Genomic DNA, 18,135 nt, shown 5'->3' on the forward strand with positions numbered 1-18,135 from the left:
GGTACATCTACTCCTTAAATGTGTTAAGAAACTACAAAATAATATGAAAGTATCAAAAAAATTAAAGTTATATATCAGTGTAAGAAAAGACAATTCCTTACAAACCTAGGAACTCAGCAAACGTTTTCTCTCTTGATACCATTTCACCTATACATAAATTCTTACCCATCAACCTTTTCTTCTAGCTCACTCGAGCTTGTGGCTTTCACGAATTCACTGTACTCCTGACCCGGGTCATAGAGTTTGGCAGTGTCACAGAGAGACTGTAAGCTGCTGGCAAGGGACGCAGCCTGTAGCTGCTGCATATGGAAGAGGTTAACTGTTACCTGCAGTCAAAGACAGACAGACAGACATAACTCATGAGATACAAAATGCTATGTAAACACATTTCCGTAAACCACACGCCAGTACACAGGTCGTGCATCTGACACACACCACGCTAAGTATCACTACCAGCACGCTATGCTGACTGTGGCGTGCACAACTTAGAACGGAAATCAAACAGCAGCTTTAATCTAACAGCTAATCGCGATCAGTTCCAACAAAATGGGCTTTAAATTACAACCCTATCCTTGCTAGTTAAGAGCTTTAGGGCATGATGTGTCTGAGGATCCCTAACTCTGTACTTTGATGGTTGAACCACAATTGTCTAAACTCCAAAATGATAAACACATGGGTGGGGGATCTTTCACTCATAAGCAGCATTATTTCGACTATTTTCGTTCTTTCCTTTTTAAAAGTTCTTTTCTTTGACATGAGGTCTTGTTATGTTGCCCATGCTGGCCTATAATGTTAGATATTTCTGTCTCAGTCTCCTAATTAGCTGGGTGGATACATTAGTCTACTAAGTTTAGACAACTGTCAATTCCTACTACTTACAGTAATGACTACAACAGTGGTTATAAAGCTCACATAATATGCCAGAATTCATAAAATATCTGAGTTTAATATTAACTAACTTCAAACACACACTATACGTTAGTATATTATAGCAAATCGATGGGATACTCATCCATGTATGTATGATCCTAAGGGTGGTTCCTAAAATACTTTGTGGTAGTAAAGAATGCTACAAACGTTATATAAAAATGTCAACTTGTGCCGGTGAGATGGCTCAGCTGGTAAAAGCACTTACCCACACAAGCCTGGTGACCGGAGTTCAAGTCCTGGAACCCATGTAAAGGAGGAGGGAAGAACCTGACTCCAGAAAGTTGTTCTCTGCTCTCCACTCAAATGCTATGGCATGACCATCTCTCCTCATACATACACACAAATACACACAACCCCCAAATACACCAATGACAAATTAAAAAGCAGCTACTGCTAACCCATGGAGTATCAGCATGTATGTAGGTTAGGGAAGGTTGAAGAGCTGACACGTGAAACATGGCCATGTGAGGAGAGCCAGGACATAGCTCCAAGGAGAAGGCCAACTCAAACCAAAGGGTGGACAGTGGGTGGGATACACTTGTGTTCCAGAGCAGACAAAAAGTCAGTGATCTAAAGCACACTCGAGGAAGCAGAGCTTCTGTTGGACACAAGGGCAAGAATGGTAGTAGTCAGTTCAACCATGGAGTCTGAAGGAAGCCAGCTAAGCAAAGCGTGGACTCATTTAGTCCTTAAAAAGCCACTCTGGATTCTCTGTGGTGAATATACTTAAAGAAAACAACATAAAAAATGCCAAAGTTTGATTAATGTTGTTTCAAAAAGACTCTTGTGCTTTTTCTTCACCACTCAGGGTCTATCAGATGACAGGAGGAACTCATTCCCACAGTCCTTTCCGAGTGGATAACACATTTCTCTAAGGATGTCAGTGAGCAAAAGTCGTATTTGAAAGAAGAGTTTGTGCTTTAACTCTTCAATTAACAAAGAAAATTCAGCGTTGATTTGGTACAGTTTAATCCAATGACTAGCTATATTAGGGCAGCCTTACGCTAATGGTAAGTTGAACTTGCCTGATCCAAAGAGTAATATATATGGGTGAGAGACAGTGATCAAATTAGTTATAATTTCTCTGTCCCAGAAATTTGAAAAAGTCAAGTTCAATGGATCATTTGAGAGATTTTGTTCAAATGCAGATTCCGATTCCCAAGTCTGGTTCAAAACCCAAACCTCTACATTATTTATAGGCTACAAGAACAGCAGCATGGTGATGGGTCCGAAGACCATGCACTGGGAAGAAAGAATGTCTAAACTTCTGCTTCTACATCAGTAAAATGAGCTAAAACTATGCTTACCTACTACGGCCTTCTGAGAACTAGGTACGTTCACGTAGCTAGATATCTTAATATACAGACAGATATGTACTCAATCACAGCTATTATCAGATATGCTTTGAGGGGAAGGGCATTTTATAAATATTTTATTTTATAAACTTGCAAGCTAATAATCAAAATTTGATTTAAAAAATGGCTTACAACTTTAAGAGCTGAAAACGTTTTAAAAATTTCTCACTGAGATGGAACCCACTGAAAAGTCCTGTTGAGAATCCATACTAATACCACCTATCTAAAGATATGGGAATAGATGACAATTTTAGGTGCATTCCTTGCTTTCCCACTCATTCTTTTTTCCAGCTTGCGCTGATTCCCACCAGTATGGATCAGGTATGGATACACAGAGCTTCGAGAGAGGGCCCCTGTGGACCAGAACAGCCAAGGGGCAGGAAATGTAATTCAAAAGTAGGAAGAAAGACCTGTTTTCTCTGTTCCATCTTCTCCTGCTGCACTCCTATAATCCCTGGGGCACAAACCTGGAGCAGTGATGGCAGTTACAGGAACTGAATATATCTAAAACCCTGCAGTGATCACTCCTTTAAGACAGATGAACTGTGTTTAAAGATTGGTGGTGGCTGTTGAACCTCCTGGAGCTTTTCACTCTTCTCTTTAGTCCTGCATCCCCCGCCACCTCCTCCACTTAATGATCAAGAATTGCTGTCTCCGACTTTTTGGAGAGCAGACAGTAGAAAGCCCTACACTTCTGCTTCCCAGACAGACCAAGGTGACAGGCAAAAAGTTAGGAGGGTGAACTCCTAGTTCAGTGGTCATGGATATTTTAAAACAGCATTAGGATCCAGTGTCACACAAAACAACACTGGAAATACCTAGGATAGCATTCAAAACGTGTTGTGGAATGCTGTCCTCTGGGCATGATGTGGCCTTCTTGAACTCTCAGCAGCTGTGACTCTCCTCCCCTCCCCACCCCAGCCCAAGGAAACACAGGCAGTTAACAGTTGCTGGGGGTGGGCACACACCAGACTCTTCCCCTAAAGGACATATAAGCAAACAACTGTTGGGGGGAAAACTACTCCTTTGTAGCTTAGTTTCTATGGTTGTCCATGCTTCTATAAACCCCAGTTAAACTGACCGGATCACTAAACTAGACTCCAGTGTTCTTTTGGCAGTTATTGGTACTTTATTAGAAGCAAGCAAACATTTGCTGCTGATGTCTTCCCAGGAAAAGGTAATATACAAAATTACTCGTGTATTTCCTGATACTGAAATACCAGGAAACTCTTAACCCCTGAAAAAGACAGATGCCAAGCTGAGGTAACTCAGGCACTAGGATGAAGCTTCGATGGCAGTTGCTAAAATGAGCTTTCGAGGTAAGGGAAGAACTGGAGAGATGGGGGAATGCTTGTCTCGAGTTTAAACTCCAGAATTCATGTTTAAAACACAAGAAAACAACAACAAAAAACAAATATGGCGGCCTTACACCCCAGCACTGGAAAGGAAGAAGGACCACGTCTCTGGTGTTTGATAGCTAGCCATCCCAGTCTACTCAGTGAGAGACACTGTCTCAAAAGAAAAGAGTGGATGGCTCTTGAGGAATGATACCCCTCTGGCCTCCCATGTGTACAATTACATACACAGGCACACACACACTCATATACATAGAGGGGGCAAATGAGTTTGAAACCTGGAAGGACACAATCACAAAAAAACTGATGACAAGCAAAAAAGGAAGTTTCAGTATTGAAAAATAAAATTTCTAAAACAAAGTTACTGAAGAACTATATTGGAAAAGGAAAATAACAAAATAGAGGTAGTGTACTTGAAGGCAAATCAAAAGGACAATTTAATACTCCTCAGCTTATAATGTGACTATATTCACTAAACTATGGTAAGTGGAATATTTAATATTTCGATAAAACCATTGTAAAGATGAAAAATCTTAATAGAACTTGTTAAGCTGGGGGACTTCATATTTAATGAATACATATGTACACACACATACACATACATATGCAGCAATTTTTTTTAAAAAAAGGCCATGAATTTGAAAGAGAACAAGAAGGGTTAAATGGGCAGAGGGGTATGGGATGGTTTGGAGGGAAGAAAGGAAAAGAGGAAATAATATTATTTCAATTAAAATGATAGAAAAGCAAACAAACACACACCCCCACGACACACATAAGAATATAGACAGTTTGGTGAGGTTTTTAATAGTCACATACCCACTACAATTCAGTAAAGGGACTTAGATGCGCTAAGGCATTCCACTTGAAGTACTAAAATACTGGTTCTTAGAGGACTGGGTAAGAATAATACAAAGCTATGCACACTGGCACACTTCTGTAATCCTAGTACCCGGGCAATAAAGGTACACAGGGTTGCAAGTTTGAGACAGTGAGACCCTGTCTTCATTTGAATATGCACCTGTTACTCAGTACTCATGAGAACTGGGTATCTATCCAGGGGACCCTCAGATACTCACATCATGGATAGTTAAGTCTCTTCAAGAAAATGGCATTTGTGGTTGGCCTAGGCTTATCCTCCCATGAGATTTATCTGGAGATTACACATAACAGCTACAAACGCTACACAAATGCAATGGGAAGAGCTGTTACACTGCATTTCTTAAGGAATGGCAATGAGAAAAGGTCTGAATATATCAATAGAGATCAAATTTTTGTTTCTACTTATTGTTGAATCCAGAGATTTGGAATTCACATCTATGGAGGCAAACTGGTAACTGCAAATACACAGCATGCATATCTGCATTTCAATTCTTAGTTCAAAACTACAAAATTTAGAGAAAGAATTAACCCCAAAATATGAATGAAGTAAACAAGTTGGAATGTTGATAAACAGTTCAGATAAATGAAAACAATCCCGGGAGACAAAAGTAGATGAAAGGGGTTATAATTAAGAAGGAAATAATAAGGCAGGTCTATAACTGACCATGGGTTTACATTACACATGAATGATCTAAACACTCACACAAGACTGTCAAGAGATGTTTAAAACTCAAGACTAAAGTAAATGCTATTTGTAGGCTATATAAGAAGCTCATTTTAAATATGTTTAAAAATAGAAGGGAAAGGGGCTGAAGAGATGTTGCAGCAGTTAAAAGCATTTGCTGCTCCTGCAGAGGACCAGGGTTCAGTCCTTAGTACCAACAGTGGCTTACAGTCATTTGTAATGCCTGTTCCAGGAAATTCAATGCCCTCTTTTTTGACTTCTGTGGACATCTAGACACACATATACAACACAAACATACATACAAGACACACACACATACATACATACAACACCCATTCACATAAAAAAATCATTCTTAAAGAAAAGGGAAAATAAACTATGATCAAATTAATTAAAAGTAAACTGAAATAGCTGTATCATATCAAACTAAATAAAGACTAAAAGGCAAGGAAATTTACCAGAATAAAGAGATTGTTGGAGGCCTGGCATGGTAGCATGTGCTTTTAATCCCAGCACTTGGAAGGCAGAAGCAGGCCATATAAGACATTAAAATGAGCAAGCCTTGGAAAGAAAGCTAGAATGCAGCTTTCTTTCCTTTGTGATCTCTGCTTCAGTTCCTGCCTGTTGGTTCCTGCCCTGGTTTCCTTGATGTTGGCCTACAGCCTCTAAGCCAAAAAACCCTTTCTTCTCCAAGTTTATTTCAGGCACTGTTTTACCTGAGCAAAAGAAAAACAAACTAGGAAAGAGATATTTCAAAAGAGGAAAGACCAATCTGCTATGATGGCATAACATTTGTTAATGTAGAAGCAACTAGTAACAGATTTCAAAATACACAAAGCAAAAGCTGACGTTACTGGACACACAGTATGCTGAGGATCTCTGAACCCCTCTCAGTAGACAGACACAGTTAAGTACAACTAATCAAGAATACAGAAGAAATAAACCACAACACAGACTAAAGAATTGATATCCACAAAACACCAGCCAACAGTAAAAGAACACACATTCCTTTAAAGTACATTCAAGGAACACTCATAATTAATATTTTCAAACCACCTTTCAATTTCATTGTGTTTTCTTCCTTACTTTTTAAAATTTATCAACTTCTGTTCTTTGCTTTTTAACAAAAATTTAAAAAATGTAATAAATTTAAGAAGCCTGAAATAATATAACTAATTTCCCCTTCCACAATAGAATTAAACTAGAAGTTATTATTTAAAAATAGCTGGAAAATATTCAAATACTCAGAAAAATCAAATAAGAAGTGTTAACATTACCCATCCTTCAAAAAGCAAATCTCTAGGGAACTTAGAAAATGTTTTGAACTAAAGGAAACTAAAAAGGAAAACACATTTCAAAATTTGTGAGTTGTAGGTAAGTAATCTTTAGGAGGTAATTTGAAGTATTATAAATTTTATAGGAGAGATGAATGCAGGACTAAATGAAGAGCTTAATTAGAAGGACTAAATCATGAAAGTTAAGAAAAAACAGCAAGTAAAAACTAATACAACTGGGAATCAACTAAATTTTCTTTTTCAGGAAAGATCAATGAAATGCATAAACTTCTTGCAAGACTGGGGGAGTGTGTGTGCAAATTATTAACATTAAGAATGAAAGAGGAAGCATCACTCTACCCACTGAAGACAGTCGAGGGACCAAAGCTACAGCAACCATATACATACTACATACACAATTTGATGTATATGTGTCAAGTTGAAAGAGATCTATTCTATACAAGCTATAAGCTACCAAACTTCACCTAAGAAATAACTTGAATATATCAAAGAAATTAATATGTAGGAAAAAAATTCTTTTAAAATCTAAACCCTAGAAGCCATACATGCCTGCTAGATAAGGAAGAAATAACATCAATTTGATAAACCCTGCCCCCAAACAAAGCTTAAGAATATTTTCTCACCTCATTTTATGAAAGAAGATTACCCTAACCAAAACAAAAGACAATAAAAGGGGAAACGGAGGGAGAGAAATGAGAAAAGGGAGAAAGAGAGGAAGGAAGGAGAATAAGAAGATAAAATACAAGATTACATAGAATAACGGAAAAAACTTGCAGCAACACAGAAAAAAGAAATTTCTTAACTATATGTGGGGCATATTCAAAGAATCTATAGCTACCATCCTATTTAAATAGTAAAAGACTAATGCTTTTCTTCTTCTTCTTCTTCTTCTTCTTCTTCTTCTTCTTCTTCTTCTTCTTCTTCTTCTTCTTCTTCTTCTCTCTCTCTCTCTCTCTCTCTCTCTCTCTCTCTCTCTCTCTTGGTTTTTTGAGACAGGGTTTCTCTGTGTAACCGGCCTGGCTGTCCTGGAACTTTGTAACCAGGCTGGCCTTAAACTTACTGAGATCCTCCTGTCTCTGCGCCCCAAGCGCTGGGATTGAAGGTGTGCGCCACAAAGCCTGGCCTAATGCTTTTCTTCCAAGACCAAGACTAAGACAAAGAAATCGCCTTTCACCACTCCTATTTAATTGACAGCCCTAAAAGAAAATTAAAAGATGCAATAAAAAAATAAATAAAAGAGAAAGACACACAGTTTGCCCTTACTGCAAACATTTTCTATGTAGAAAAACCTGAAGAATCTATAAAAGTCCCTAAAATAAAGGCATTTACCAAGGTTCCAAGATAAAAAGATCATGCAAAAATTATCTATGTCTCTGAACATTATGAAGCAAGTAGAATTTGAAATTAAGTGGAATGGACATCTAAGTTATGCATGTATATAGATTACTCTCAATAGCTCCCAGAATAAATACATAGACCTGTCAAAGATTCTTATGCTTAAAACAAAATTCTGATTTTAAAAATCAGTGACTTAAGTAAATAGAGAAATGTACAAACTCATAGTTAACTCTTCACAATCTGATCTAAGACTTAAAATATCCCACTGAAAATGGTGATGAGATTTTTTAAAATATAGACAAGCTGATTCTAGCCATTTTATGGAACATTAAAAGACTTCAAATATAACTCTTAAAAAGAATAAAACTGTGCTCACATTTGATTTTCAATATAAAGCAACAGAATCAAGAGAGAGAATTCAGAAGTATATACATATAAATATGGTCAACTGATTTTGAAAAAGATGCAAAGGTAATTTATTGGAAATAGCATAGTGTTTTCAACCTATTCTGTTGGGAGAGGTCTGTACTGATTATATTTCTTCCTCTATCTATCTATCTATCTATCTATCTATCTATCTATCTATCTATCTATCTATCTACCTACCTACCTACCTACCTACCTACCTACCTACCTACCTACCTATTGATCGACCTACCTACCTACCTACCGACCGACCTACCTACCGACCTACCTACCTACATCTTTAAAAGCTGGCCAGGGAGAAATAGCACTTGAAAAGACAAGAGCTTGGAGAACATCACATCTTCATATACAAGACTAGGAAGTCCCAAGTTCATAGTCCTGACCAATGTGTCTACTACATCAAGACAATTTCCTCTGCCCAAAGTGAACCAAGAGTATAAGGTTGAAAGTCTCATGTCTCATTCCCAAAGCTCATTGAATTCTGCAAAGCAGGCAAGCCAAACTATGTGTACTCTTGTATTTACTTTGACTTTCTTGAGGGAGCCCCAACATTTTAGGAATTTTCCCTATTTGTTGTGATTATGGCACTGGATTTGATCCTCCTGCCTGCTAGCTCTCAAACGCTAGGATTACAGGTGTACACTCACTATATCTAATTTCCAATAGAGGTTCGGAGGCCGAGGCAGGAGGATCTCTGTGAGTTCCAGGACAGCCAATGCTACACAGAAAAGACTTTCTGCCTGCCAAAGCTGCCATTCCCTTTGTAGTATTGTGTGTTTTATTTTCTCTTCTACTGGGAAACATAAGAAATAAATTCTTTCTCTGGCACTACCCTTTTTGTGCTGGCATTTATTAAAATCCTTTAGGTATGATTTTAATATAATGTCTATATGCCAAAAACAACTTCCATTCACACCTTGCACAAAGATGAACTCAACATGGACTATATATGTAAGTGTCAAACTCTACAATTTTTAGTACAAAACAAAGGGGGAAACTCTCTGACCTTGTGGTAAGTGAAATATTCTTAGACATAACATCAAAAGCATGACCCAAACAAGATAGACTTAACAAAATCAAAAACGTCTCCCTACAAGATACTGCTAAAAGTGTAACAGAAAAGCTTTGAAATGAGAGAAAATATATGCAACCTCAATCATACAAAAATGACAACAAAAAAAGCAATTAAAATTTAAAATAGCCAAATTGTAAATAAGCACTTGAAACTATTAAAGCAGCTAAAGCATGTCACAATATCAAGGACACAGAGCTAGAATTCTGATTCTAATTCTAATCATACTGACTAGAGCCACTCTGGAAAACTATCTTGTAGTTTCTTATTGAGTTAACCATGCATTTGAAAGTTGTACTTCTGTGTATTCTCTAAAATATGAAAACTATGTTCAACAAAAATTTGTCAACAAATAATTTTTGGAGCTTTATTCATAATGATCCCCAAACTACAAACAACACACATATCCACAGACAAATGGATGTTGATACAGTAGGCTGTTAAAAGCAGTCTGTTTCAAAAGGTCATGTACAATTTATTAGTTCATTTATGAGACTGGAAAAGTTAGAAAACATGAGATACAAAAAACTTTATTCTAATATTTTTATAGATAATTAACAAGATGGAGAACACATCACTATTGCTAGGGATTAGGTATATGTGCAGCAACTGACAACACATAGGAGACATTTACTATAGAGATTTGCATTGCTATGGATCTTGGTTTATTGATACAAATTTAAGGTCAATTTTGTTATACTGTGTATATGTATTTCTGATCATGATTAAGTTATTGTGTTGTCCAGCTCATTCAAAAATGTAATGTATAATTAAGAAATATAGGTTAATAGATAATCATCTATAATAGTCAAGCTTGTAGTCATGTTAGATTTTCTAGAGGTAGAGAGATGTATTTCAGATGGACAGACATTCTTCAAACCTTTCAAAGACTACAGAATATGGCATTTAAAATGTTTAAAAACTTAGGACTTTTCATGACAATGAGACACATCTGCTTTTGGCAGCACCAAATATTTCAAGAGGATGATGGGCATTGAAGAGGCTCGTTGGTTAGCCATTTGGGCAAGAAACTGCTCTTGCCTGGACTGCTTGATGTTATGCTGTATAGAAATGCAGGACCCACAGAGAAATGGATGCTGAACTTGCCTAAAGGTAAGACAGTCCTTCAGCGTTCCTGCTTCATGAAAGAGTCTGCCAGACATTCTGCAGGACACAGAAGAAAGTGACTGACAAACTGCCAATATAGGTGGAATTGTCTTTGAAATTTCCTGCTTCATGGAAAAGTCTGCTGGATACTATGGGCCTGTAGGCTGAAGACAGATGCCCCAATAGTACAGAAGAACTTTGGGTGACTGTCCAGGCAGAAAGATGTCTCTCTCAATTTGAGTTGGAAGTTGCTTACAATAAATACCCTTTCTGTTTACATAGGTAATATTAGATCCTTCTGGAGTCTCTGATGGAGTCGAAGGATATATAGTTATAGTTTTCCTTAGTTATGATGAAAGATAAAGTAGATATAAATGTTGTAACAGTTATTCTTGCTTGATACCTGTTTTGTTGTATGTAATCTTGCTATGTTAAAGTTAAAACCTTCCTTTTATTTAAAAGGGGAGGTGATGGGGTATTCCCCTCTGCATGCTGTGAATACCACTGGTGAATAAAGAAACTGCCTTGGCCTTTCTAGGGCAGAGTAGAACTAGGTGGGGAAAACTAAACTGAATGCTGGGAGAAAGAAAGTGGAGTCATAGAGAAGCCATGTAGCCCCCTGGAGCCAGACGCTGGAACTTTACTCAGTAATCCACAGCCTCGTGGCCATAAAACACAGATTAATAGAAATGGGTTAAGTTACTATGTAAGAGTTAGCCAATAAGAAGCTAGAGCTAATGGGCCAAGCAGTGATTTTAATTAATACAGTTTCTGTGTGGTTATTTCGGTACTGAGCAGCTGGGAACAAACAAGCGACCTCCTACAACAAATACTGAGTGATGAGAATCTGGTTCCCAACTATGATGACAGTTAACAGATTTATATTCACATATTTGTCAACTACATGATAAAAGAGCCTGTTGAATATAAAAACTCTTTATAACATACTTGAAAAATCAATATAAATAAATAAATAAAATACTTGAAAGACATAAATGAAATGTGACCTAGGATCCTTTGTCTTTACATAAATTGTTTTTGGTTCAGTTTTACCAGATCCCGTCTCAATAAAAAGAAAAGAGGTAACTCAAATTATAGATCACTATTAGAAACCGAAAGTCCATGTTCTCTGAATCTCAAAATTTATATCTCTCAGCAACTAAAACTTATGGTTTCCAAGACTTTTTCCCTGTTGTCTTTAAATAAATGGAGAAACAACTTACAGCTTTAAGTGTAAGGTCACACTGGAAAACAAGTGTCCGAAGTTGTGTTAAAATTTCTCTCTTGGTATTTTCTAGATCATTCCGTCTTTCTTCAACATTTGTTACACAGACTTTATAGTGCTCATTTGCTTCTTCTACCTTCAATACATCACAGAAACAAATAACAATAATCATTAGAATTTATATCAAAAAACTTACTATAAAGATATATTTTAAAAAACTGGGAAGTCTTTATGAAAATTCTGAAATATTTTTATTTTAAATATAGTACTATGAAATGTATTTTAAATAATAAAATAATTTAAAGATAAATAGCATCATTTTGGTTGGCAATTTAAGAGCATTTGATTTTAATTGCTGGGGGTAATTTGCAATTACTATACTGTTTGCATACAAAATATTTTCATTTCTATTTTAAAAAGCACTTCCTACTTATATTTACCATTTGTTTTACAGAATTTGTCAAATTAAACTTAATATATACATAAATGATACAAAGCCTTGGCTTATTCTTGTCAGCAGTATGTAACACAGACTTCCCTAGAACACAGACTTTATAATCGAATCAGAAATAAGAAACCACTATCCTAAGATCCCTCTTTCACAAACTCCCAAGCATCCCAGCATAGCTTGCCAGAGTGTGGATGTCTACCAGCAGAGTAAGGAACTCTGGGTGAGCCCCAGCAGCCCGAGCATGCTTTCCTGGTGACCCGACTCCTGGGAAGTTTGAAGCCTAATCTGAAGCACAGAATACTGGTTCAAGCTTCACATAACAAAAATGCTACCTTCTGAAGAGCCTCTTCTTCCAGCCTCCGCTTTTTTTCTAGTTGTTTGTTCAGATTTTTTGCTAATCCAGCACTTGAGCTTAGCTGCTCCTCTTCCACACGAAACATGGACGACTTTGCTTTTTCATATTCATCTTGACGCTGCATGCATAGCAATTTTGCCTTTTTAAGAGCTGTCTCTGTTTCAAGCTACACAGAAAAGAACATTCTACAGATTACAAGGCAGTACATTAGGGAACCCAGAGTAAGACAGGTAGTTTATTTACAGTAGGTGATTTTAGATGTTCATAAACAAACACGTGAAATTCTAGTATAATACTACCCAGTTTATAATACTAACCAGTTTATTCTGTTGCTGTTTCCAAAGCTCTTTTATTTCTTTCCTTTGCTTTTCCATTTCATTCTTCCTCCCAAGTAGAGGCTATTAAGGATATTAAAAAGAAGTAAGTTGTTTTGTAAAGGTATGCTATTAAAAATATGCTGTATGGAGTGAGTTCCAGGACAGGCGAGAGAGAGAGAGAGAGAGAGAGAGAGAGAGAGAGAGAGAGAGAGAGAGAGAGAGAGGTATAATTTTTACCTGCACAAATTTATTGGCTTGGAGGGCTGCAATTGTTTGTTGCAACAGGTTGCTGCTATGTATGTCATTAAGAAGAGCGTTGGTAAACAGAGACTGCAGTGGCATAAACTCCTAGAATTTAAAGTTGAAAGGGAAGTTTTACAATAGCATGATACTAGAGGTACTTGCCTGATATGCTAAAGTTCAATACCTAAATTTGACATGTTAGAGAAAAGAATGGTATTGGAGTTCTAGACAGATCCCTGTTCTTCAAAAAGATAACTTTAGATTATTTTTTCTAGTAAAATGACTTGTGTCTATGCGAGAAAAATATTGAAACTATGGACTAGTTAGCAAATCAGTTTCAAAATAGGTATTTGTATAAAATTGTAAACACTCTGGTTTTATTCCTAAGGAATAGTCACTTAAATTTGCCCTTTTTCAATAAGTCCTTTTTCTCTATGAACTGATTGGAAGGTTAACTAAGTAGTCTCTTGGTACAACCTGAGGAGTTCACAGAACACTTACTTGTATTCCAATGCTAGATCTAGTTGCCTCTGCCAATTTTACAATATTTCTAGTGGATTCCAATTCTGAAAAGGTTTAAAAGACAAAAATTAACATTCTTCTCTATATATGCGCTAAGATTATTTGTGCTTCTTCAATTAAAAAGTGATCACACATATCAGTATGCACCATGGTATAAGTAAGCAATCCTTAATCTAACTGCTCACCGGAATCAGCAGGGGAGCTCTGCAAACACACATGCACAACTCTCACTTGTCAGAGCGAGATCTAACCCAGTGAGTCTGATCACAGGCACTGAGGAACCCTATGCCCCTCCAAATATGCCACATGTTTATAAGCAAACCTGCTGTGCCCCTTAGGAATGGTGCTAGAAAATGGGCATAACAATCCTGTCTTGCCTGCTTTCCAAGTATTAGGGGATTAGGTAAAATAATGGATACAAAAACATTTTCTCAGCTGTAAAACACAGTAAAAACTACTGAGCTGTTTCTGCCATGCTTCCTTTCTGCTTGTGTATCCACCGTGGCTCTCCTCCTTTACCTTATTATGGGCTGTGCTTTCACTCCATTATAGTAAGACCTCTTCACAGGCAGAGACAGTGTTCTTTGTGTGTCTACCTCCAGCAGCCTACATAAAATGTCTACTTTGTATATTTAGTATAAGAAAGCCCATCACAAAAGGAAATTCTATTTACTAAAATAACCACTAATTAGAAATCATTAAACTTTCACTCTGCAGAAAATGAACCATAAACAAGTTAGTGCTAATGTTTAAAGCTAGATACTTTAATAGAGAACTCACCCAAGTTGAGCTTTTTTTCAACCCACGACACTATGTTCTTGGTATATTTTGACCATGTTTTAGCATAGGACAAAGCCAATTCTACAGAGTCAGTGTTCTTTAACAGCAAGTTGTCTAGTTCTATAGGGGAGAAATTTCCTGAAAATACAAACATCAAAATAAGTATAAGTTAAGTATGAATACATAATAACTCTAAAAAAGAAGTACTTGGATCCTTAGAAATTAATCAACAAAAACTAGTTAAAAATTCAAAGGACAAATCTATAAAAGGCCACTGTTTATACTTAAAATTATACTGTATTTATAAATCTTTAAAATATGAATGGTGGACACTATATGCATGCCTGGTGCCCACAGAGCCAGAAGTGGGAGTCAAATCCCCTGAAACTAGAGGTACAGACAGTTGTGAACTGCCCTGTGTGTGCCAGAAACCAACCCCAGGTCCTTTGCCAGAATAGTAAATGCTCCTAACCACTGAGCGACTGTATGTCCAGCTCCTGTATTTTTATATGAATATGTATTTCTATTGTTTGTTGAGTTACAATCTGTATGTAATTATGATGTTTGCATCATCATACCATCTACTCAAGCAAGGTTTCTTACACACACGCACACACGTGCACACACACACGTGCGCGCGCACACACACACACACACACACACTTTTTTGTTTTTGTTTTTTTGAGTCAGGTTTCTTTGTGTAGCTCTGGCTGTCCTGAAACTCACTCTGTAGACCAGGCTGGCCTCTAACTCTGCCTCTTGAGTGCTGGGATTAAAGGCATGCACCACCACCACTCGGCTCTCTTTATGCTTTATATGTAAAACTTTTGGTATACTTTTGTATTAAAAATGAATATACTAGATTCCAAAGTACAAAGAGATTAAGCGATACAAAATACTTATTGAAAGAAAATGCAAACTATCTAATAAAGTTCTGAACACTACCTTTTTCATTGGGTAAGTCCGCTGAGTCCACAGAAATGTTTTCAAAAGACTAAATACATGGAAGAAAAGAAATTTAAGATTAGAGCAGAAAACAACATACCGTTGTTTCCAAAAATTCTGTTTTCAATTTTATTACTCTGACATAATTCTTTTTCAAGAATTTCAAGTATTTAAAACTCAAAGCGTCTAAGAAGTCTGCTTAAATACCACAACACTGTAACAACTATAGTTCCCAACATTCAACAATGAACTCATTTAACCTGATTAGTAACATCAACAGATCCATATAAAACTTCAAATTCTACAGATCTAGAAAGGTTCAGAAGTTAAAGAAGCAGTTACAACAGACTTCAAACTTAAGAGGACATCCAGCCATCTTTTTCTACTTTATCACAGGTATGTATGTCTTTCCAAGTTTTTTAGGTAGCTTAATATAAAATTTCTTGTGATAAAATTGGCATTGCATATTTTACTGTGTGTGTGTGTCTATCAGATACCAGGTACACAAGCATTTAGAACACGACTAACCAACTAGAAAGTGAACTTTTAATTTTACTTATCAATTTAAAGAACTACTAACATAATGGCTATACCTTATTAGATAGTGTTTAAAAATATTATCTCAATTGCTAAATAAATTTTTTGTTTGGTTGTTGATTGGTGTGGGAAGTTCTTCTGTATATTGTTGCTTTTATTGGTAAATTAATTTAAAAAAAGCTGTTTTGGCCTGTAATAGGGCAGAATAGAGCTAGGCAGGGGGAAATCTAAACTGAATGCTGGGAGGAAGAAGGTGGAGTCAAGGAGAAGCCATGTAGCCTCGCTGCAGACAGATGCCAGATGGAACATTACCCGGTAAGTCACAGCCATGTGGTGATACACAAATTAAAAGAAATGGGTTAACAAGAGATATAAGAGCTAGCTAGCAATATGTTTAGTGATTGGCTAAGCAGTGATTTAAATAATACAGTTTTTGAGTGGTTGTTTCAAGTCTGGGCAGCCAGGAACAAACAAGCTGGCCTCCTAAAACAGATGGGCGCCCAACATGGGGCTCAAACCCACAATCCTGAGATCAAGAGTCTCATGCTCTCCTGACTGAGCTAGCTGAGCCATTTCTAACACAAGGCTTAGACTCCTTAGGATAGAATAATTATTAAAACATTTAGCACATGCTCCTTGCTTAATATTGTTTATGCTGATTGCAATTCTAATCTTATACTTGATATCTGTTCCTAGTGTATATAGTTTTGTATTGGGCTTGGAACTCTCTTATTTAAAAAAAAAGGGTAGGTGCTGTGGGAGCTCCTTCAGCCAATAGCCTTTAAGATACCAGCCCTCTTGGGCATGGTCTCTTATACTATAAATGCAGCTGTAAAGCATACACTTCCTCTCTAGCTTCCGGCTGCTAGATTTGATTTCTGCTCCCCATTTGTGCAGGACTGTGATCTAGAACTATGATCTGTGAGTCTATCCCTAAATAAATAACCCTTTATTATACATAATTCTGAACTAGTATGGGATTATTTTGTACTTCCATCATCAGTTGAAGATTTTTTGTTGTTTGAATAAAGGCTCTTAGTATATAGCTTCAGCTGGCTTGGAACTTACCATATAGACCAAGCTGGCCTCAAACTCATAGAGATCTGCCTGCCTCTGCCTCCAAAGTGCCAGGACTAAAGGTGTGTGGTTAAATAAATTCTTAAGACAAATCTGATCTATACAGCTGGGCAATACAGTGTATGCAGATTCAGTGAGAAATGGGATCAAAGACACCAGGGTCTAAAGTTTAGCTCTATTAGGCATATGACATTGAATTGAACATTTAGGGTTACCTAACCTTAATTTGTCCCTCTATATAAAGAGGATAGAAAGCTATTTTCTATGTCCATCTCTGGTCTCCACATGTTCATACATATACCCACACTCATATTCCCATCCCCCTAAAAAATTTTCTCTTTTGGACCATATAACATTGATGCATGAATTAGGCTACTTTCTTAATACAACATCACTTAGAAAAGTATAACCAAATTATTGCTACAGAAGCTAATCATTTTATTATATATAAAACAAACTAATTTTCTTTGCTTAGCCTCAAAATGATAAGGTAATCTACAAAGTTCAAACCTGTCAGTGTTAAGATCTGTATCAGGAAGCAGCTGTGACAGTAAGTTAGTAATAATAGAGACTTGGTTTTCACAAAGCTGGGCCTACCTTACTTCCTCGAGAAACAGGCAGTCGCAGTACTGAACCATTGCCAACATCTCCCATAAGGAAGTTTGTGAGGCTATCCAGAGAGGTTTAAAAAAGCATGGAAATAAAAAAGAAAAGTTATTACATGTCTGTCTCTTAGCTTCAATCTATATCTAGAATAAACTGTTCTCATCACATAAACCAGACACAGCCACTTGCAAATGGGGGCTGCTGCTAAGAGCTACAGATACTCGCAAATACAGTCAATAAAGTCACACAGAAGGCAGCTCTTGCCAAGTTGGGATGATATATGATACTCTTATTTCATTTTTCACATATCTGACAAATTTGTGGACTACATATTTTCACTAAGACAATCAGGTTCACTAACTTAAATGATAGTCTTTACTTACATATTTCCAAAAGTAAATGCCAAAGTTTCAATGGAGGAAAACACTTCTTGAAATAGATAGTTTTTGTTTTCTTCATTAACTTCTGTAAAGTTCACAGCTATAAGCAAAAATCAGTTGCAGTAAGTAGAAGAAAATACATTTAACAAATGTATTTATACAACAAATGGATTTATACAAAGCCATTAACTCTTTTAATCGCTATTACTTCAAAAAGCACTAAAAGATTCAGAAACTTAAAATCAAATATACAAA

General features: G+C 36.6%; 1 protein-coding gene across 5 annotated transcripts in view; it reads right to left on the reverse strand.

The window, feature by feature from the left end:
- Nucleotides 1-18,135, reverse strand: part of Arhgap29 (Rho GTPase activating protein 29) — a 67,244-nt gene that overhangs the window by 14,046 nt on the left and 35,063 nt on the right. For all 5 annotated transcript variants that reach the window (XM_085677766.2, XM_048456712.3, XM_048456710.3 and 2 more), the window contains 10 exons: nucleotides 17,884-17,980; nucleotides 17,492-17,564; nucleotides 15,281-15,329; nucleotides 14,336-14,473; nucleotides 13,535-13,599; nucleotides 13,028-13,138; nucleotides 12,791-12,871; nucleotides 12,451-12,639; nucleotides 11,666-11,803; nucleotides 166-326 (listed from right to left, as the gene is read on the reverse strand). In XM_085677766.2, coding sequence (XP_085533892.2) covers nucleotides 166-326; nucleotides 11,666-11,803; nucleotides 12,451-12,639; nucleotides 12,791-12,871; nucleotides 13,028-13,138; nucleotides 13,535-13,599; nucleotides 14,336-14,473; nucleotides 15,281-15,329; nucleotides 17,492-17,564; nucleotides 17,884-17,980 — 1,102 coding nt within the window. The remainder of the gene's footprint in view (nucleotides 1-165; nucleotides 327-11,665; nucleotides 11,804-12,450; nucleotides 12,640-12,790; nucleotides 12,872-13,027; nucleotides 13,139-13,534; nucleotides 13,600-14,335; nucleotides 14,474-15,280; nucleotides 15,330-17,491; nucleotides 17,565-17,883; nucleotides 17,981-18,135) is intronic.

The sequence above is a fragment of the Myodes glareolus genome, chromosome 17 (assembly GCF_982192425.1).
Source record: "Myodes glareolus chromosome 17, mMyoGla1.1, whole genome shotgun sequence".
NCBI classification, from domain to species: Eukaryota; Metazoa; Chordata; class Mammalia; order Rodentia; family Cricetidae; genus Myodes; species Myodes glareolus.